Raw genomic sequence first — 23841 nt, 5'->3', positions numbered from 1 at the left:
GTTAGGAAGGAGATATTACAGAGGTCAGCAATATCATAATTTATTTTGGTAGGAAAATGCAGGAAACAAGTTTGCATTGGCAGGTGATTCAAAGAGCATGCAATGCAGATTAAAAATTTGAGCAGAGAAGTCAAGAAGGGATGAAGAAAATCTTACACCACACACCCAAAACGCTGGAGGAACTCAGCAGATCAAGCAGCATCCATGGAAATGAATAGATAGCCAAAGTTATGGACTGAGACTCTTTTTTTAAGACAGAAAAGGAAGGGGGAAGACACCAAAATAAAAAAAAGTTGGGAGAAGGGGAAGAAGGATAGTTCGAAGGTGACAGATGAAGCCAGGTGGGTTGGAAAGATAAGGAGCTGGAGAAGAAGAAATCTGATAGGTGAGCGAGAGTGGACCAGAGGAGAATGGGAAGGAGGAAGGGACCCAGGAGGAGGTGAGGAAAAGTTTTATTTTAAAATCAGATTGCAGTCAGAATTGGAATTTGCTTAACAGGGAATGAACTATTTAAATTAGTGATTTGAATTAGAGTAACTTGCAAGGCTATGGGGAACAATGGGATTGCACTAGCAGAAAATGCCATGGACTCAAGGGGCTGAATGGTCTCCCCCTCTGCCAGAGAGAGTCTCCTAATGGAAGATCTGTTTTTTTTTAAAAATGTAGATATTTTGTTGAATAAAAATCTCAAAATGAGGACCAGTACAAAGAATATAAGGGTAACACAAGTTTTAATTTGAATTAAGTTATGCTTTTCACACATTCAAGATTTCACAAGTGCTTCAAACCCAAGGAAATACTTTTGAAATGTTGTAATACAGGCCATGACTGAAGCCAATATGCGCAAAGTAAGACTTCAGAAACAACAATGAGAAATGTGCAGGTATAATTTCAATAATGTTCACTCTGGGGGAATATTGGCAAAGAGACCAGGTAAACATCCCACAACATTTTTAAATGATGACAAAATATCTTTACAAGTCTGTACTAAATCTATAAAATGTTCACTGAAAACATAGGATCTCTGAGAAACCTGAACCAACACAGTCCCACTATGAGGGAAGAGGATCAATACTCAGCAAAGAAGGACAACCAGGATGGAGTAGAAGAATCAATGGAAGGAAGAGAAGTGAGGAAGAGTTCTGAGATCCTGGAAAGAATGTTTTAAGAGCAATGGTAATAAAACTTCTCATTCTCAACATATTACTAACACAAGTCAACTTATCATCATTCATGTTAATAAAAAGCTAATTTTTCCTTCAGGATCTGGAATTCCATGATATAATACACTTTCATCAGTTGGAAGACATAATAGGGACTTGCTGGAGTCCAGATCCCCAAACAGCCGGCAAACATGCAGGGATTGAATAAAACAATGCCAGAATAACAGACTGTTAGTTTCCAAAATCATCAGAACTGGAATTGAACGAGAAAAGACTCAAAAAAACATTGCTCTTGTCCTCAGAAGGGAGAAGAAATGGGCCATATTATATAAACTATTACAAAATGAAATCAGATTTCTGAGTAAACTCCTTCACCTAAATCGTAGTCTAAACATAAAATTGTGGCAGAATCTGTTGAATGGGATGTTTATACAACTGGTGAACAGGACATCATGCAACATGAATCCATCATTTGTTATTAGTTAGCTTTACTCATTATGTTACCATGTCTTCCATTTGTATTATTTCCACCAGTAATTGCAGCCGCAGCAGCAATGCCAGAAATAAATTAGAATGTGTGCATACACTAGACCAGTTTCCTTGCTTAATCACTGCTGGCATGATTCACATGTCACTTACCTTCTGATCCAAAGGTGAGAATGTTACTTTCAAGCCAAAAAGCATAGGTTGAGGAGCAAAGATCCAGAGTGTGAAATTGACTTTCACTACCTGCCCTCCTCCACACTTCCCTTTCACAGATCGACTGTTGTTTCACAAAAAAATTCTTAACGTTTTATGAACTTTAGATTAAATTTGGCACAGCTTTCACCATGCACAAAGCTCAACAATTGAGCTCTCTTGCTGAGTCTGCTGATTTGAATAGGATTGACAGAAGGGCCTTGCGAGATTGGTTCCAGCATACTCCGTGAAGTTCTGCAGGATCTCTATTGATATCCAAGACCCCTGCTTCTTGGTATGCATGGATCCAATCGTCCTACAAAACACAACAATGAGAATATTTGTTTATGCTGAGATGTCATGAAAGATATCTGTGGCATTTGGAATCAAACAAAATCATGAATTCAAAATTCTGAACATAATTAGATTGCCATTTCTGTAGGAGTGTCACTGCATGAATAGATAATAAGGTGGAAAATTGTACTGTGACTTTTAAATCTTTGGCTTAGATTTTAATTTACCATTGTGCCTGGAGAAAAGATTGGGATGGAGAGGGATGGACACTAAATAGAGAGCAGATTTTAAATTATCCGGCATGCGCTTCTGAGAGTTGCTTTGTCAAAATCATTTGGTCACTATTTATAGCTTCCCTAATTAATATCTGGACTCATCAAACACAATGATGTTCAATTCAGAATAAACTCACTCCAGTAGTTAGAGAGGCTTTCCAAACAGGGTATTTGATGGTTTATCAAAGATTACAGAGCCTACATTGGAAAGGTTGCCAGAAGTTCCAGAGATCTTCAAGGCCCTCAGGTTCCCTGCTGATGGAAGAAATGAGGGGTCAACTCAAAGGTGGTGAGTACCGGCAGACACATAGGTGAGTTGAGTGGTTCTTGGTACAGAATTACATTGTGATTCTGACAAGTTACATGTAACCCATCGGCTAACAACGTATGTACCTCCTTTCCTCTCTGCCATTCGATCTCCACACACCCTCAGCTATCCTGGTACCAATTCAGCTTCACCTTTTTGCATGGCTCTGCCTCAGTCACAACTGCACTGGTTTTCATTCCATCCCATGCCTGTATTCACTTACTTGTTCTCTTTGCAGAAGATAGCGGAGAACTTGAGAAAGAAGAGGTAACCTTGAAGAGTCTTAGATACAACAAAAAGGAAACAGGACTCTTAGTCCATTAAGTCCTCACCTACCATTAACCAGCTGCTTACAGCACTAATCCTTTATTAAATAGACCCAATTTTCGTTCTCCCTACATTGCTTTGAATATAAATAGATCATTAGCAACATATAGATTTGCAATTTGTCCAACAGATAAGTAGCAGGACTGTGCATTCATACCATTGGACTGTATTCAAGATGACTTCTGCCCTCAGCAGGACCTTCATACTCTTCGTCCCTAGATCTACCTTCCAGTGGTCCTGGTATTTGCACAATAGTCCGTGTAGACATCTCCTGTGAAATCGACATTAGTGTCAGTAGAAGAAAGGGTACCTCAGCCAAAACTCATGCAGTCTTCAGAAAATGAAAACGACTGATGGGGGTCCCTCAAGATGCTATTGTGAAGATTTCAACATTTTATAAAATTTATCCTAAAGGAATTTTTCTGCTTCATATTTTAAAATGGACTGGAGGCTTACCTCATTTGGTAACTGCCCATCACTGCAAATATCTAATATAATAGTTGTTCTTAAATTTAACTTCGGCCTTGAGCATTTCATTCATATGCCATAATAGCTTTCTTTCAGACATCAAATTAAGCAAAACTTTTACATAGCTGGGACTTAACTTTACAAACATTGCTTTTCTTGGAAGAAATCTGCAACCTTTCCAAATATTTTTTCCAATGACATAACAACCTTGGTAAATATAACAGGCTTCTTGTACAAGTTATTTGATGGATATTAAACTTTTCTCCAATAAGTAAGTTTTGCATCAAAGCCTTTGGGTCATTTTCCTTAATATTTACTTGACACATAACACTTTTCATTTGACAATGCTGCTGTCAAGTGCTTTAGGATGGTTAACAAGACAAAAAATATATTAAAAATCACTGTGTATATTACGTTATAAGATGGAACAGGAAAGTGGTACACAGAGAATATTGCGTAAATCAAGATACAAATAGCTATCCTGTATAGATCAGTATAGTACCTACCAGGCCATTCAGCCCACAATGTTCTGCTGATCTTGATACCAAACTATACTAAATGTCATCCTCTAGTGTTTCATCCATATACCTCCATTCCCTTCATGTTCAGGCTTAGGCGGTAAACGGGAAGAGGCTAGAGCGAAGCGCCAACTCTTTTTTCTCTCCCCCCCCAACCCCTTTCGCGAATCGGCCCGGACAGACAGGAACAGCAGGGCTCTCACAGCTAACGGTTTAAAAAGTTTGTCTGTTTGGCGAGGTAAGTGGGTGAGTAGACTTATTTTTCCTGTTTCATTCCTGTAGAGTTAGATAGCATGCCTGCAGGGTTAGTGCTTTGTTCAGGGTGTCAGATGTGGGAATCCTGGGAGACTTCCAGCCTCCCTGATGGCCACATCTGCGCCAGACCGAGTTGCAGCTCCTCAGAGACCGTGTTAGGGATCTGCAGCTGCAGCTTGATGACCTACCCCTTATCAGGGAAAGTGAAGAGGTGATGGACAGGAGCTACGGGGAGGTAGTCATCCCTAGGCTATAGGAGTCAGAACACTGGGTCACTGTCAAGAGAGGGAAGGGAAATGCCCGGATAGTGGAGAGCACCCCTGTGGCTGTCCCCCTCAGGAACAAATATCTTGTTCTGGATGCTGTTGAGGGGGATGACCTGATGGGGGACGCCCATGGTGACCAGGTCTCTGGCACTGAGCCTGGCACTGTTGTGCAGGAGAGAAGGAGGGAGAAGAGAAATGCGGTAGTCATGGGGGATTCCATAGTCAGGGGAACAGACAGGAGATTCTGTGAGCCTGACAGGGATACCCGCATGGTGTGTTGCCTCCCAGGTGCCAGGGTACGGGATGTCTCGGATCGGGTCCTGAATATTCTAAAGGGGGAGGGTGAGCAGCCAGTTGTCTTGGTACATGTTGGTACCAATGATATAGATAGGACAAAGGAGGAGGTCCTGAAGAGAGATTTCCAGGAGTTAGGAAGGAAGCTGAGAAGCAGGACCTCCAGGGTAGTAATCTCGGGATTGCTACCTATGCCACGTGCTAGCGAGGGCAAGAGTCGTCGGATCAGGCAGATGAATGCCTGGCTGAGAGACTGGTGTAGGGGGCAGGGCTTCAGATTCTTGGATAATTGGGATCTCTTCTGGGGAAAGTATGACCTGTTCAAAAAGGACAGGTTACACCTGAACCGGAAGGGGACCAATATCCTGGCGGGACAGTTTAATAGAGCTGTTAGGGAAGGTTTAAACTAATTTGGCAGGGGGATGGGAACCGGAATGATAGAGCAGAGGAAGGGGATAACAGAAATAAATCTAAGATAGTGAGCAGTAAAGATGTCAGGAAAGACAGGCAGGTGATGGGGCAAATGTGTAGCCATTGGGATGAGTTGAAGTGCAATAAAGTTGCAGTGAAATCAAAGCAAAAAGTATCAAATACTGGTCTTAAGGTGTTGTACTTAAATGCACGCAGCATAAGGAATAAGGTGGATGATCTTGTTGTACAGCTACAGATTGGCAGGTATGATATTGTGGCCATCACTGAGACCTGGCTAAAGGATGCATGTCTCTGGGAGCTGAACGTCCAAGGATACACGGTGTATCAGAAGGATAGGAAGGTAGGCAGAGGGGGAGGCGTGGCTTTATTGCTAAGAAATGATATTAAATCGTTAGAAAGAGGTGATATAGGATCGGAAGGTGCAGAATCTTTATGGGTTGAGCTAAGGAATAGCAGGGGTAAAAAGACCCTGATGGCAGTTATTTATAGGCCTCCAAACAGCTGCAGGGATGTGGACTACAAATTACAACCGGAAATAGAAAAGGCTTGTCAGAAGGGCAGTGTTATGATAATTGTGGGCGATTTTAACATGCGAGTAGATTGGAAAAATCAGGTCAGCACTGGATCTCAAGAGAAAGAATTGTAGAATGTCTGCGAGATGGCTTTTTAGAACAGCTTGTTGTTGAGCCCACTAGGGGATCGGCTGTACTGGATTGGGTATTGTGTAATGAACCGGAGGTGATTGAAGAGATTGAGGTGAAGGAACCCTTAGGAGGCAGTGATCATAACATGATTGAGTTCACTGTGAAATTAGAAAAAGAGAAGCCGAAATCTGATGTGTCAGTGTTTCAGTGGAGTAAAGGAAATTACAGTGGCATGAGAGAGGAACTGGCCAAAGTTGACTGGAAAGAGACACTGGCGGGAAAGACGGCAGAGCGGCAGTGGCTGGAGTTTATGCGAAAAATGAGGAATGTACAAGACAGGTATATTTCAAAAAAGAAGAAATTTTCGAGTGGAAAAAGGATGCAACCGTGGTTGACAAGAGAAGTCAAAGCCAAAGTTAAAGCAAAGGAGAGGGCATACAAGGAAGCAAAAATTAGTGGGAAGACAGAGGATTGGGAAGTTTTTAAAACCTTACAAAAGGAAACCAAGAAGGTCATTAAGAGAGAAAAGATTAACTATGAAAGGAAACTAGCAAATAATATCAAAGAGGATACTAAAAGCTTTTTCAAGTATATAACGAGTAAAAGACAGGTGAGAGTAGATATAGGACCGATAGAAAATGATACTGGAGAAATTGTAATGGGAGATGAGGAGATGGCAGAGGAACTGAACAAGTATTTTGCATCAGACTTCACTGAGGAAGACAGCAGGATACCGGACACTCAAGGGTGGCAGGGAAGAGAAGTGAGCGCAGTCACAATTACGACAGAGAAAGTACTCAGGAAGCTGAATAGGCTTAAGGTCGATAAATCTCCTGGACCAGACGGAATGCACCCTCGTGTTCTGAAGGAAGTAGCTGTGGAGATTGCGGAGGCATTAGCGATGATCTTTCAAAAGTCGATAGATTCTGGCATGGTTCCGGAAGACTGGAAGATTGCAAATGTCACTCTGCTATTTAAGAAGGGGGCAAGGAAGCAAAAAGGAAATTATAGACCTGTTAGCTTGACGTCGGTGGTTGGCAAGTTGTTGGAGTCGATTGTCAAGGATGAGGTTACAGAGTACCTGGAGGCATATGACAAGATAGGCAGAGCTCAGCATGGATTCCTTAAAGGAAAATCCTGCCTGACAAACCTATTACAATTTTTTGAGGAAATTATCAGTAGGCTAGACAAGGAAGATGCAGTGGATGTTGTATATTTGGATTTTCAGAAGGCATTTGACAAGGTGCCACACATGAGGCTACTTAACAAGATAAGAGCCCATGGAATTACGGGAAAGTTACATACGTGGATAGAGCGTTGGCTGATTGGCAGGAAACAGAGTGAGAATAAAGGGATCCTATTCTGGTTGGCTGCCGGTTACCAGTGGTGTTCCACAGGGATCAGTGTTGGGGCCGCTTCTTTTTACGTTGTACATCAACGATTTGGATTATGGAATAGATGTCTTTGTGGCTAAGTTTGCTGACGATACGAAGATAGGTGGAGGGGCCGGTAGTGCTGAGGAAACGGAGAGTCTGCAGAGAGACTTGGATGGATTGGAAGAATGGGCAGAGAAGTGGCAAATAAAGTACAATGTTGGAAAGTGTATGGTTATGCACTTTGGCAGAAAAAATAAACGGGCAGATTATTATTTAAATGGGGAAAGAATTCAAAGTTCTGAGATGCAACGGGACTTGGGAGTCCTCGTACAGGATTCCCTTAAAGTTAACCTCCAGGTTGAGTCAGTAGTGAAGAAGGTGAATGCAATGTTGGCATTCATTTCCAGAGGAATAGAGTATAGGAGCAGGGATGTGATGTTGAGGCTCTATAAGGCGCTGGTGAGACCTCACTTGGAGTACTGTGGGCAGTTTTGGTCTCCTTATTTAAGAAAGGATGTGCTGACGTTGGAGAGGGTACAGAGAAGATTCACGAGAATGATTCCAGGAATGAGAGGGTTAACATATGAGGAACATTTGTCCGCTCTTGGACTGTATTCCTTGGAGTTTAGAAGAATGAGGGGAGACCTCATAGAAACATTTCAAATGTTAAAAGGCATGGACAGAGTGGATGTGGCAAAGTTGTTTCCCATGATGGGGGAGTCTAGTACGAGAGGGCATGACTTCAGGATTGAAGGGCGCCCTTTCAGAACAGAAATGCGAAGAAATTTTTTTAGTCAGAGGGTGGTGAATCTATGGAATTTGTTGCCACGGGCAGCAGTGGAGGCCAAGTCATTGGGCGTATTTAAGGCAGAGATTGATAGGTATCTGAGTAGCCAGGGCATCAAAGGTTATGGTGAGAAAGCGGGGCAGTGGGACTAAATAGGATAAAATGGATCAGCTCATGATAAAATGGTGGAGCAGACTCAATGGGCCGAATGGCCTACTTCTGCTCCTTTGTCTTATGGTCTTATGTTCATGTGTCTATCTAAAAGTCTCTTAAACTATACCAAATTGTCTGCTTCCACTACTATCCTTGGCAATCTATTCTAGACATTTACCACACTCTTTGTTTTAAAAAAAACCCTCACGTTCCTTTTAAACTAACTTAGAAGTATGTCTATTGGTGTTTGAAAATTCTAACCTGGGGAAAAGATTTTAACTCTACTCTATGAATGCCTCATAACTTTAAAAACTGATATCAGTTCTCCCTTCAGCCGCAGACACTTTAGGAAGAACAACCCAATCAGTCGAGCATTTCCTCATACCCTCTAATCCAGGCAACATCCTGGTAAACCTCATCCTTCCTATAATGAACAACCAGAGAACTGCACACAATATTCCTAGTGCCGCCTGACTAAAGCTCTATATAGCTGCAGCATGACTTCTTTACTTTTATGCTCACTGAAGACAAGAATGCCACATGTCTTCTTTACCATCTTATCCACTGGCATAGACACTTTCATTGATCTATGGACCTGGACCCCAAGATCCCTCTGTACCTCAATGCTATTAAGGGGTCTACAATTACTACTACTACGTCGACTCAGGCCTAGGGGGCCGGTGTCAGGCACGATGACGGACTCTCCACTTCTCCCTCTCCCTCAGTGTGTTCAGTTCATCTCCAATTAACTGTATAATTTCACCTTTCACTTGATCTTCCTATGTGCAAAACCTCACCCTACTCCATATTAAACTCCATCTGCCTCTTCTCTGCCCATATCTGTAACTGATCTGTATCTTCCTGTATCATTTGATGCTCCTTTATACTATCCACAACTTCACCAGTCATGATGTCATCCACAAATTGACTAATCCATCCAGCTGTATTTTGTATTTCCATCCAAATCATTGATAAATCTCAGAGGTCTCAGCACCGGTCCTTGCGGAGCACTACTGGCCACTAACCTCCGGGCAGAATAGCAACCAACCACCCCTGCGCTGTCTTCCATGAACGAGCCAGTTCTGAACCCAAACTTGCAATTCACCCCAGATCCCATGCATCCTTATCTTTTGAATCAACCTACCTGGAAGGACCTATTCAAACGTTGTACTGAAGTCAATGTAGACAATATTTGTCACCTTTGTCGCCTCCTCAAAAAACTCAATCAAGTTCACAAGACATGATCTGCACTGCACAAGGCCATTCTAACCATCCCTGAGGCGGCCATGCCTTTCCAAATGTGCATAAATTCTAACCCTCAATATCACCTCCAATAGCTTGCCTACCTCTGACGTGAGGCTCAGTGGCCTATTTCTCTTCTTGAACAAGGCCAGAACATCTGTTATTCTCTTTTCCTCCTGGACCTTGCCTTTTGCTAGTGAGAACACAAAGATTTTTGTCAAAGGCCCAGCAATCTTCTCGCTTCTTTCAATATTCTGGGATACATGCTCTCAGGCCACCTTAATACTTTTTAAGAAGACCTAGCACTACATCTTCCTTAACCTCAAAATGTCCCAGCACATTAGTACATCCCATTCCACTTTCTCTATCCTCCAAATCCTTTTCCTTAGTAAATACTGACACAACATACTTATTTAATACCTTAGCCACTTGCTCTGACTCTAAGCACAAGTTCTTTCCTTTGTCCTTGAATGGACCAACATCTCCTTAGTTATCCTCAGTTTTTTAATGTAAACAGAAAATTTTTTGGGATTCTCCATGACCCTGCTTGCTAAAGGCACTTCATTACCTGTTTTGGCCCTCCTTACTGCCTGTTAGAGTTCCTTCCCGCTATCTTCATATTCCACAGGGGGGCAATCTAATTTTAGCTTTCTAAACCTCACATATGCTTTCTTTTCCTTCCTGACTAAATTTAGGATCTCTCAGGTCATCCAAGGTTCACCTACCTTGCCATCCTTGTCCTAACCGGAACATGGCAATCCTGAACACTGATCAGCTGGTCTTTAAACAACTCCAACATGTCAGACGCGGACTTGTCCAACAAGTACTCCTAATCAATTCCGCTTAGTCCCTCTCTTATCCTATCACAATTTCCCCTTCCCCAGCTTAGTATCTTCCTGCAAGATCCAATTTTATCCTATTCATAACCATCTTAAAATGTAATGAGATGTGGTCACTATTCCACAAAGATTCATCCACCATCAGGTCTGTCACCTATCAGGCTCATTTCCCAGAACCAGAAAGTTTATACTTTGTCAGACTCTCCACATATTGGAGAGTCTCCATTCTCTGCCCTAAAAAAAAGTGAAACAGAGATACTTCCATTCCGCTCCCCCAAGAAATACATTGCTGCTTGCATAACCTAATAAATTAATTTTAATTTCCAGGGTTTATATTAAATTAAAAACAATCTTTGAAAGGAACATTCTGAAAATAGTAGCATAGTTTAAATTGTACCCTCAGTACAAATTCAGTTGTTTATTTTCCCAGAAAATGCTGGAGCAAGCCAGCAGGCCAGACAGCATTTATGGAACAGAGTACAGTCGAAGTTTCGGGCCAAGACTTTTCATCAGGTCCCAGTGAAGGGTCTTGGCCTGAAATATCAACTGTACTCTTTTTCCATAGATGCTGCCTGGCCTGCTGAGTTCCTCCAGCATTGTGTGTGTGTTGCTTGGATTTCCAGCATCTGCAGATTTTCTCTTGTTTATTTTCCTAGTTGCATTAGACATGAGTGCCATCCTTTTTTGACTAAGCATATAATACCTCTTGCTCACACTTGGTGAAATATACAACCTTTACCTCCTTCCATCAGCCCTCTAATAAATACCCAGTTTCTACTTATAAAGAATTGCCAATTATATTTCGTTACTTATTTTGAGAAACTTTTAACTAATTATCTCTAATACCACAAAAGCGCAGGGAAATACTGCAATCTTTAGCCCACCCCCACTCACCCCAAGGAAGTCACCCACTTCTTAAAATTGCATTGAAAATTTCACACCATCTTACTACAATACAAAAAGCACAAATCCAGCATATATTTGTTAAATGATTGACTTAAGGCAGCAAGAACCTACATTGATGTTTTTCCAACAAAGCATTCACGCACCACTTCAGCAATTAGCTTTCAGTTTTCCTTTGCTGCCAAGCATTTTATTACCCCATTTGAAGGTCAATAAAAATGAAAAATCTGAAGGGAAAAAACTGAGCATTATACCATCTTAAACTTAAGGGAAGTGGAGAATAAAAGGAAATCACATGAATTTCAGTGCTTTAGACGAAGTTATTATTTAGTTGAGTGCACAAATTCATACTTGGCACTTGTGTCTAATTTCAATGGCAGGATCTCCAAGTTTTTGCAACTTACCACTCCATTCGCACTGAGAAGAACTATTCTCATATCTCCTTTCCCCCAGGATCTCTGGTCATTCCACACCAAATCTACCGATGAGCATGAGGCATCATCATGACTTGCAGCCCAGATCTGAACAAGGTAACAATTACATGAAATTATGTTTCTTTGAGGCTTGGTACATTACATCATTGCTCAAATGCATAATTGTTTTAAAAAATAACATGAATCAAATATCATACACCCAAAAAAAGAGGACTTCACAATTTCTCTTCGGGTGGTTAGTGGTTAGCATCCACACTGTACATAATTACTTCCTTGCTCATTCAAATGTATTTATTTAAATGAAAATGATTAATAATTTGTCAACTCAGATATATGCAAATAACATCTTGAACTCTCTGGGTCAAACTTACCACAAAACTCTAATGGCAATTAAAATAAACATACTATTTGTCACAGTAATAATTTGTGTGGTCTATTTACCTCTCTATCAAATACCTCTTCAGGTATTCGTCACCACTTATTCTCTTTCTCCTGTCCTAACACCCATCTATTCCTTCACACCCTAGTAAATTTCCCTCTTCCTCAGACTTCAACTAGAAAATCATAAATTTGACATTAAAGAGAGAAGGGGAAAGCCCACCAAATAGCAGACCAGAGGATTTTCTGGCTGAACTACATAAGTTTTGTCCATTAGTCCGATCAGGTAAGCGAATGGATGCAACTGGATAAGCGGAGGATGTGCTGAGGGCTTTGTAAATCGAACCCAAGGAGGTTTAACAAAACTCACAAAGGAGGATTAGTCATTGGAGTGTCCAAAGATTTTCAAAGATCCTGACACAAGAGATTTGAAGTTCACACGTGGAACTGAAATCAACCGACCGGCACAGAAAACTGATCGAAAGGAACAAGGATCCAAGCAAAAGAGATACTGTTTTAAATTAGCTAATACTAAAATACATCACATCAACTACCTGGATATGGAAATCATGATAAAATGCATATTTGGAGAAAACATTCAGCAAGAGGTAGAATAAGCCTTACTTTCTTAACCAAATGAGTTGGGTGTTAGTGGCAATTTGTTGTCTGTACCCGGTAGCTCTTGAGAAGATAGTGCCATTGCTTTGCAACAATTAGGTGGGGAATAGGATTCCAGGATACAGAACCAACATAGCGACAATGAAAGAATGGCAATGTCATTGCAAATCTAATAGTGTGGCAAGGAGGGAAAACTGAAGCTGTTGCATTTCCCATGTGCCCGTCGACCTCTTGATGGCAGAGGCCATGACAGGGCTTGGTGGTAGATCTTTTAGGCTTGAAGCTGGCTATCAGAGTAACCAAGGTGATGAACTGCGGTGCATTTCATAGTTGGCACACCATGCAGGCGCAGAGCACTGCTGACTAGTTATTTAGTGTGGAGCATACACTGCAGAGTGTGGTGTATCCTGCATACATACTTTGATAATAAATATGCTTTAAATCTTTGGTGGATGAATTCCCAAGCAAGTAGGGCTGCTTGTCCTTGGTAAAGCATCGATTGTGAGTTGCACTCATCCCGTTTAGCAAATAATATTCCTTCCCCCTCCTGACTCATACTTTGTAAATGTTAGAAAAGCCTTGGAGGACTGCAAAGGCAGATTTTATGCTGTTGGGAGTTTACTTTTTATTTGCATATATTTTCATTGTTAATATTTAATTAACAATGTATAATAACACTGCAATATTATGTCCCCTCTTTCCAGATTCCTCTAATTAAAAAATTTAATAAAAAACTTCAGCTGCTAGAAATCTGAGCCAAGCATAAAAAAGTGCTGAATACGTTCAGCAAGCAAGGTAGCTCTAACGAAGAAATTTAAACTAAAATACTGTTCCTCTTTCTGCGGATGTTACCGAGCCACTGAGTAGGTCCTGATGAAGGGTCTCAGCCTGAAATGTCGACTGTTTATTCCTTTCCACAGATGCTGCCTGACCTGCTGGGTTCTTCCAGTGTGTGTTCCTAAATATTTCCAGCAGTTTAGTTTTCATTTCTCCAATTAAACTATATTCCCCACCCAACTTAAGAATTCTCTTCATAATTTTAAGCAATTTAACCAGATTACCAGTGAATTTGATCACCCTGTGCAATCAGAGTCAGACAATTGGAATGTTCATCAGATACCCTCTCTGATATTGGGCAAAGTGCACTAGAAGTGACAGGCACAATTTTGTATTGAGATCTCTATTTGTTTAATCTGTTTTCATGTCTCTCTTTCCCTTTCATTTTGATTGTAATTCCTTATTTTTTTTTCTGAAATATTTTACCTTTCACTATTCATCAGATCATAACCTCACGGCACACAAGATTATTCTAGCTACTGATTCATCAACAATCCCGTAACCCCTCCTTCTCAGTAGTCCTGAAAAATTAGTTCACTCCTGTGTCTATTGGATTCCCTTTTTAAAGTCCTGAACAACTGTTTCTACCACACTTTAAAGATAGCAAGTTAATCTCCATTTTCCATACAATAACACTCTGCCTCATATCATCATCATTTTAAAGTTCAAAGTTCAAAGTAAAATGTATTATCAGAATACATACATGTCACCATAAGCAACCCTAATATTCTTTTTCTGAGGGCATACTTAGCAAATCTATAGAATAGTAACAGAAGACAGGAACTGTAAACTGTAAAAATCAGGAACTATAAACTGTAAGCAAACAGTGCAAATGCAGATAATAAATAAATAGAAATAAAAAAGAGCATGAAATAACAAGATAAGAGTCCTTAAATGAGTGAAGTTATCCCCTTTTGTTCAAGAGCCTGATGATTGAGGCGTAGTAACTGTTCTTGAACCTGGTGGTGCGAATCCTGAGGCTCTTGTACCTTCTACCTGATGGCAGCAGTGAGAAAAGCACATGGCCTGGATGGTGAGGGTCCTTGATAATGGATGCTACTTTTCTATGGCAATGTTCCATGTAGATGTGCTCAATGGTTGGGAGCATTTTATCCATGATGGACTGGGCTGAATCCACTACCTTTTGAATGATTTTCCGCTCAAAGGCATTGGCCTGAAGGAGCAGTTCAGATGTCACCAGGGCACTTTAAAACAGGCAGTAACTATTTATTTATATTACTATTACTGTATACTGGTTTATTATTGTTGTACATACTAAGATGCAGAAAAAACATTGACATGTACCACTCAGACAGATCATGCACACATCGAGGTGAAGAGCGGAATGCAGAATAGAGTGTTGCAGCTAAAAAGGGAGTACAGTGCAGGGTAGATAAGTAACTTGCAAGGACCATGATGAAGTTGATCAAAGTTCAAGAGCTCAGGTTTTACTGTACATGAAAAATCAAATCTACTTTTAGTATGCTAACCAGGAAATTACTGGATCGTCGTTAAGAACCCACCCAGTTTAATATTTTCAGGGAAGAAAATCTGTTATCCTTACCAGGTCTGACCTACACATCAGTTCAGACCATTCGCTGATTATTATGGTCTCCCACAGTTCAGGAGCAATTAGATTAGATTAGATTATGAGGACACTCAGTCCTCGTTTATTGTCATTTAGAAATGCATGCATTAAAAAATGATACAATGTTCCCTCAGAAAAATATCACAGAAAACACAGGACAAACCAAGACTAAAACTGACAAAACCACATAATTATAACATATACTTATAACAGTGCAAAGCAATACCGTAATTTGATAAAGAGCAGACCATGGATACAATAAAAAAGTTCAAATCCTGATAGCCCCATCATCTCACACAGGCGGTAGAAAGGAGAAACTCTCCCTGCCCCTCCAAGCACCGCAAACTTGCCGATGCATTGGAAGCACCCAACCGCAGCCGACTCTGAGTTCGTCCGAAAACTTCGAACCTCACCTCTGACCAGCCCTCCGACACCGACCACCGAGCACCATCTCTGCCGAGCGCTTCGACCCCGCCCCGGCTGCTGAGCAACAAGCAAAGCCGAGGACTCGGGGCCTTGCTCTCCGGAGATTCTGGATCACACAGTAGCAACGGCAGTGATACAGGCATTTCGGAAGTTTCACCAGATATTCCTCCATGCTTCTCATGTCTGTCTCCATCAGATCAGGATTGCGCACGGCACCCTACTTGACAGATAACAGATATCGTTCACCAGAGTGGCCGCTGCGAGCTGCGTCGCGCCGCCATCTTCTCCTCCTCATGATTACTCACCATTACTGATGGTGCTTGTGATGTCTACGTATGGTGGTTGAAAGCATAACATTACCAACTCGCCTGATTTCAACCATTTGCAAAATGCTGAATGAAAAGGAGCAGGAGGACATTCAAGCAGCACCTGTCTACTTGGGCTCATCTTAGTTTTGCAAGGACCTCCCGGTTTTAGATCTCATCGTAAACAGTCACAATAGCAAATCCCAGAGGTGAGACAAGACTGATTCCCTTGTAATCAAGGTAGTATTTGAGCAAGCGTGACATCAACAGCTTCAGGTTTATCAGGACTCAGTCCTAATTCAGGGGAAAAATTTCCACTGGCTGTAAAAAAACCAAGCACCAGGAGATTGGAGGTCAATCATCTCACCCCTAATTCATTACGCTGGAATTTCTCAGATATGTGTCTTGGGTACGAGCATACAGTATTTTCCTTATTTCACCAATGACCTTCTTTCCATCACTGATTAGCAGACAGATGTACCTTCATGGCCAAAGACATTATTGCAGCTTTGCACATTTAAAAAACAACTGGAAGCATGGATGTCTTCTGAAACTGGAAGACATACAAGGCAAACACTGGAAGGAAGTGAGAAGGAGACTTTTCCCTGCAGAGCGTGGGCATCAGCAATGGCACTGTGGTTGGATGACAACCTCCTCCTGTTGGGGGACCTATTCTGGGACCACCTCACCAAGCCACTTCAGACAAGGTGGGTTTCCCTGGTCAATTGGCAAGCTGATGACCTCTGCCACTTCATACAGGGGAACTGACCAAATGAAAAGTGGAAATATTTGCTCCTGCTGGCCTAAAGTTCAATTGCATTCAAAACCTCAGAGAAAATAAAGTCTATGTTTGTATGCAAGATCCAGGCAACATTCAACGATGGTTGATACAGCCTTAAAGTAATATTTTGACTGACAGTGGGCAGATGTTAACCATCTCGAATAAGACATCAAGAATTCAACCAGTACTCCACAATGTACAATGTTATATCATCAGTGAATCTCGATCATCAATATCCCATAGGATTTCATTGTCAGAAGCTAACCAGCCCAGTCATGCAGGTAGAATAGCAGGTCAGAGACTAGCAGCTGGGCTAAGATACTGATCTCCTGTCTTGACAAAGTCTTGTCCCATCTACAAGACACCAAGTCATGCATATTCTACACTTGCTTCAGAAAAGCTTGAATACTGGCATCACCTTGGATAAAGCAGCCACTGTCCTGAACATCTCTTTTTTCACCACTGTGTTCGCAGTGCACCCCACCTGCAAAGTTCTCTCCAGCAATTTACTAAGACTTCTTCCATGAGGCCTTCCAAATCCTTGACCTCTCCCTCCAGACTCAGTAAAGGCAACAGGTGCACTATGACCACCAGTACAACACTCCCTCCAGGTCACAGTAAATTCTGACTCGGAAATATATCTGCCATCTTTCAACAAAGACACTGCCAACTTTTCAGGGACAATCAGAAATGGGAAAGAGATACCAGCCAATTTACCTGCATATGATTATAAATGTTTTGCTTTCATATTATACAGTTTATTTTATATGTATTGATATATGTGAAGAGGTTAAAACGAGTAAAATAATTTCAGCACATTGATGTGTTCATTGTAGTAATATGCTGCTAAGGAGAGAAATTCTTTCTTTTGTTTTTAAAATAGTGATATTTATGCGATAAAAAGGAATCAGCATTATTCCTACAGATGTCTCAATACCACTTGGATTCCTTTCAAACAGCACTTGCAAACAATAAGAAGAAAGCAGTCACAATTTTATTTCATCTTCAAGTTCCTGAATATAAACTCATGTTATTGGGCTGCTTAAATTACCAACATATTTCTCTGGATGTGAATTGAATAAAACATTCTTAATGCCACATTGAATTGCATTCCTGGTCCACTGTTGTCATTCCTTCAAAGGAGTAATTTATCCATCATTCATTCTGTTATAGAACGGAAATTTCCAAATCCTGATTCAGGAGTCCTGAGGGTACACCCGAGACATCTTTGCAAGCCACATGGGGGGAAATCAATGGCTATTTATCTCTCCAAGGGATTTTGGCTGGGGGAGATGGGGAAGGAGTGGTTTGTTATTGGAGAGAGTGGATGGGGTGGGGGAGGTGAGGACCTCAAGTTTAAAGGGTGAAAATACTAGATAATGTGCTGTTAGTTATAAGGGCAGAAGGGGTGCACATTTAGCTAAAAAAAAATTATAACTTTATTCTGAGCAACACACTCAAAATGCTGGAGGAACTCAGTAGGTCAGGCAGCATCTATGGGGGGAAAATAAACAGTTGACCTTTCAGACTGAGACCCTTCAACAGGACTGGAATGGAAGAAAGAAAAAGCCAGAATAACGTAACGGGAGCAGAAGGAGATAGCCTTGCAAGCTGTTTCTACGTTATTAATTCATGAACATGAATTAAACTGAGCTGGACTGAATATGCCTGGACTCTTTCAATAACTTTTGTAGCTTGCTGTTTTATACGCCGTTTCTCTGTGAGAGCACGGAGGAACATCTGGTGAAACTTCTGAAATGCCTGCTTCGCTGCCCCTGCAACTTTGTGGTCCAGAATCTCCGGAGGGGAAGGCCCCGAGTCCTCGGCTTTGCTTGTTGCTTGATGGCCGGGGTGGGGTCAAAGCGCTCGGCAAAGGATAGCGCTTGGAGAGGCTGTATCGGAGGGGCTGGTCAGAGGTTCGAAGTTTTCGGACGGACTCAGAGTCCGCTGCAGTCAGGTGCTTCCAATGCATTGGCAAGTTGTCGGCGCTTGGAGGTTCATGGCAGGGAGAGCTTCTCCCTTCTGCCGCCTGCGTTAGATGATGAGTCGATTGGGACTTTGAAACTTGTTTTACCGTGCCCATGGTCTGCTCTTTATCAAATTACAGTATTGCTTTGCATTGTTGTAACTATATGTTATAATTATGTGGTTTTGTCAGTTTTAGTCTTGGTTGGTCCTTTTTTTGTGATATCATTCTGGAGGAACATTGTATCATTTTTTAATGCATGCATTTCTAAATGACAATAAACGAGGACTGAGTGTCCTCATAATCTAATCTAATCTAATCTAACTTGAATCAAGAACAAATTGGAAAACAGGAGATTAAGAAGTTTACTAATAGAGATACAAAAGATCATAAGGCACCTATATATGGTGAAAAGCATGTAGCTGTTTTCCCCAGAGAGGGGCTAAAAACACAAGAGCATAAATTTAAGATCAGAGGCAATAGATTTCAAAGGAAAATCAGGGGCAGCTTCTCCACAGAAAGGGTAGTGCATATTTGGAAGGCACTGCCAGAAATTGTAGTTGACGTGAGCACACGAGCAACACTTAAAAGGCATCCAGATAAATACAGTACATGGATATGAGAGGTTTAGCTCACTGGGCAATACAGTTGGTATGGACAGGTTGAGCTGAAGAAGCTGTATCACTCTGTTACTCCAATTCTAAGTGAGTACTTACAGTTACTGTTTGCTTGGCTTTAAGAGTGAAATGTGCAGAAAACTTGTACACAATCTCTGAAGAATCTTCAAATTTCCTCCTTATTATCCACCCTTTTAATGGTTGGTCCTATAAATATAATAAACACTAATTTCAAATTCTCTGTCAAGAATTTTAAAAAGTAAGAATTTCCATCAAATAAAAAAAGGAAAAGAATGCAAATACTGGAAAATGGAAAGAAAAATTGATAATGCTGGAATTGCTCCTGACGATAAAAGAACAGGTTTAATGCTTCGGAAAGACACAGAGCTTTAGAACATTAGACAATGAGTTTCTCCCCAATTTCTGCACAGATATGTCAAGAGCAAACAGATTGTAATGGTCAAAATTGGTTCTCTGTAAAATCAGAATGGTAATCCGTATTGTGGAGTAGAAGATTTGGGGAAGATCTTCAATGACTTTTTTTGCGTTTATATTTACTCAGGAGATGGACACAGTATATAGAATTGAGGCAAAGTGGCATTAACTTCATGGAGGTGTCATTAACTTCATGGACTTTGTATACATTGCAGAGAAGGTGTTTCCTGTGCTGAGGCTAATTAGGGTAGATAAATCCACAGGGCCTGACAAGGTGTTCTCTTAAACCCTGCTGAGATACTTCAAAGGTTCAAAGGTACAATTTAATGTCAGAGAAATGTATACAATATACATCCTGAAATGCTTTTCCTTCACAACCACCCACAAAAACGAGGACTGCCCCAAAGAATGAATGACAGGTAAGTGTTAGACGCCAGACTAAGAGTGGTCCACCCGTCCTCCAGTTTCAGAGGTTCAGTTCAGGGCTAACTCTGACTGAAAAATACGAAATTGTTATGGAAACATCAATGAAGAATCCTTCTACATCAGAGTGTGACAGTGTTCCAGAGTCTCTAGCCGGGACTTCATGACTGACATCCTCTGAACCAAAACCAAAAAAAAAATGCTGTAAATTCTCAGCTGGTCAGACAGCATCCCTAGAGAGAGGAAGAGTATTTACAGCAGCCAATTGACCAATTAGCCTATCTTTGAGGTACAAGGAGGAAGTGGAGGTACTAGGCTGGCTCTCAGTGCCACCCTAGTCTCAATAGGCCGAATAGCTGCCTCCTCTGTGATAAGAAAAGTGAGAATTCCTTGAAGTGGAGCCACTGTTACATTGCAGAGAACTCAGCAGTGAGCATCTACCCCAAAATATAATGTGCTGTTGACTGTCATCTTCACTGAAATCATGTTATGCCAGGAATAGAGTGAGAACTTTCCTCTTCTGGTAGATCGCTGGGATATTTTATGTTCACTTGCAAATGGAATTGGGGCCTTTTCTTACTTCTCCTAAAAAGGTGTTTGGAAAGTTTTATCTGTCCTTAATCAGTCCATGTCTATCCATATTCCCATATATCCAGTCCCTTAGAAAACTTTCCAATAACTTTCCCACTACCTGTTTATTTTTTTTGAGTCTATCTTAAACAGCAGAACAACATTGGCTATCCTCCAATAATCTGCTACCTCACTTGTCGCTAAGGATGAGATTTTGGGATTCTAACATTTAATCCTATGGCCTCTAATTATGGGCTTCTCTACCCTAGTAAACAGACCATGCTTTTCATACTAGCATAAAGCCTTCACAGCATGACACATTCACAATCCAATGTACACAAGAGGCTGAAACCTAGATCACCATGGCCTACTTAGGAAATAAACCAATTTGCATCATTGGACTATAAGCGTATTTGCCCACAAATTTAAATTTAGATTTGTTCACTGTAAAATGATCCAAGTACTTGACCTGCCCTCGCTTAAAGCACAGTTTCCATTCGATTACATACTGAGACACTGTACGGACTCACAGCCAAGAAATAAGTAATGAGCATGACCTAAAAAGGAAATTGGACAAGGCATCACTCAAGTACTTCCTGCACTGCTGAAATCCACCCTATAAATGGTGGATTTGGCAGAACATTAATAATCATTCACTAATTATATATGGATCATATTTCAGAGGCCATTTTGGTCATTGTCAATGTCAAGATGGCAGAACAAGACAGGCCAGCCAAGAAAAATAAAACAGGCAAGACCAGGAAGTAACAAGGATGCAGACAGAACATAACTAACTCAGAAAATGTGTAGCTCAGGTGGGTGATGTTTGGGTTGATGTTGGGAATCCATTTGCAAACGTCACCATATGAGGAGACATCATCTCTCCTTGTATGGTGACAAAATGCTTGCAAATTGATTGCCATGATCAATGAACAACTCAAGCCAACCATGCAGATAAGAGTCTCAACAATCTAAGAAGCAACACTATTAGAATCAGACGTAGATAGTTTTACTGATGACATTAGATGGACAGCATTAAGACCGTCCATTTCTACAAATGTATGTATTGTTCGTCATCAGATACAAATACGTCAATGAGGCTGTGAACATTGTGGACCAGCCTCTGGTACATAGAAGGGTGATGTCACTGTGTAAGGGCGACATTTGTGGTAGAGACCAAAGGTATTTACCTTTTTGGAAATATTCCTTAATTTGACAAATTTTCCTTCATTATCAATTTCTTCTATAATAACTTTTCCTTTAGAATACATGTATTCTTCCATATTGTAGTTATAGCTGGAAGACTCGGTTTCAAACAATTTCCTTTTCTTCCCACGGCGTGAAGTCACACGACTCAAGGGGGACACCACACTCCGTGGCAATGATTTGGGAGTCAAATCAAGTCTGTAATATTAAAAACAAGCTGAAAATAGTTATTTCACCCTCCATGCAAATGTAGCAATTCAAGAGTCCAATGGACAAATAGATCTTTGAAATATAAACACATCTCAGAGTCAATTACGTATGTTGCTTGCACTTCTTTCCCTAGTCTGTTTTAGAGTAAATGTTGATACAGACTCAAGCCAGCTCCCATTCCACAAGAGTCATAACAATACAGACTAAGTTTGAAGTATAGTTTAATAGTAGCATGTCCAACCTTGCCCAAAGAGACAGAAAAATAACTAAAATAGGGAAGTACTTTATGTCACTGTTTCACAATACATCACCAATGCAAACCAGGTTTAAAGAAAATCACTGAAAAAGGCAATGACAAGTATAGTTAGATGTTTGACATATTATTTACGATTGCCTATTCTATGAATTTTTTTTAAGTAAGAGATTGGAAGATGAGAGGGGAATGGAAGACAACAAATTTCTGTAAATCAAATGCATATTTTCTTCTGAATACCTTTAGGGTTGGTACATAGTTCAATTAATTTTTTTTAGGTTTCAAAGTATATTTATTATCGAAGTATGTATGTAGTACACAACCCCGAGATTTGTCTTCCCACAGACAACCACGTAACAAAGAAAATCAAGGATCCTGTTCAAATAAAAAGATCAACCTCCTCAATGCAAAAGAAAAACAAATTGTGTAAACTGCAAAAAAACAGCGAAAACCAGAGAGTCCAGGCATATTCAGTTCAGCTTAATACATACCCTTAAGGCCCAACAATCCTGTGCTGCCCATCTACACCCATTTGACCAATCAACATACTAAATTGTACATCTTTGGAACGTAGGAGGAAACCCATGTGATCACGGGGAGGTCATACAAACTCCTTACGGACAAAGGCGGAACCGAACCTGGGTCACTAGTTCTGTAATAGCGTTACATTAAATTCTACACTGCTGTGCTGCCATGGTTAATGCTGTTACTCACAGCTCCAGAAAGATGGTTTAGTCCTTACTATTGGCTGCTGCCTGTGGGAAGTTTGCATGTTCTCCCCAACAAAGTACGTGTTTCCTCCCAGAAACAGACAATGTAGTTAGTTGGCCATTGTAAATTGCCCCTAAAATAAATGAGTCACTTTTGGAAGATACAATGTAAATGATGCTTTATGTAATAAAGTAGCTGAAGAGACTGGTTTTGTGTTCTATGACAATGCCTCAGAAAGAAACAAACTGGATCTTATCCTAAAGTTCATTTCAAGCATGAGGCTACTGGTGACAAGCTCTGAAAAATATGCAGATAGCTTGATGAAAATATTTTCTCAACACCCATTAGATTTGCAGACATGCAGATTTGTATGACCATTAGATCAGAAAACTACCTACACTCTGTCCGCCAGAGAAAGCAGAATCTCCCAGTGGCCATAGATTTTAATTCCACATCCCAATCCCATCCTGATATGTCTATCCATGGCCTCCTCTACTGTCAAGATGAAGCCACACTCAGTTTGGAGGAACAACATCTTATATTCTGTCTGGGTAGCCTCCAACCTGATGGCATGAACATTGACTTCTCTAACTTCCGTTAATGCCCCTCCTCCCCTTCCTACCCCATCCCTTATTTATTTATTTATTATTTTCTTCTTCCTTTTTTCCCCTCTCTCTATCCCTCTTACAATAACTCCTTGCTTGCTCTCCATCTTCCTCTGGTGCTCCTCTCCCCCTTTCCTTCTCCCTAGGCCTCCCGTCCCATGATCCTCTCCCTTCTCCAGCCTTGTATACCTTTTGCCAATCAACTTTCCAGCTCTTAGCTTCATCCCTCCCCTCCTGTCTTCTCCTATCATTTCGGA

The 23841-nt window shown here is 40.9% G+C and overlaps 1 protein-coding gene across 2 annotated transcripts in view; it reads right to left on the bottom strand.

Moving 5' to 3' along the window:
- The window catches only part of LOC134355647 (lamin-L(III)-like), a 109719-nt gene that overhangs the window by 18307 nt on the left and 67571 nt on the right, over positions 1-23841 (bottom strand). The window contains exons 7-10 of one of the 2 annotated variants that reach the window (XM_063065858.1): positions 21790-22003; positions 19271-19378; positions 11626-11742; positions 3202-3315 (exon numbers count right to left, since the gene is read on the bottom strand). In XM_063065858.1, the coding sequence (XP_062921928.1) occupies positions 3202-3315; positions 11626-11742; positions 19271-19378; positions 21790-22003 (553 nt within the window). The remainder of the gene's footprint in view (positions 1-3201; positions 3316-11625; positions 11743-19270; positions 19379-21789; positions 22004-23841) is intronic. The other variant, XM_063065860.1, reaches the window with a different exon arrangement.

This window comes from Mobula hypostoma, chromosome 13, assembly GCF_963921235.1.
Source record: "Mobula hypostoma chromosome 13, sMobHyp1.1, whole genome shotgun sequence".
Lineage (NCBI taxonomy): Eukaryota > Metazoa > Chordata > Chondrichthyes > Myliobatiformes > Myliobatidae > Mobula > Mobula hypostoma.
Note: the sequence above shows the minus strand (reverse complement) of the source record. Positions and strands in the feature narration are given on the sequence as shown.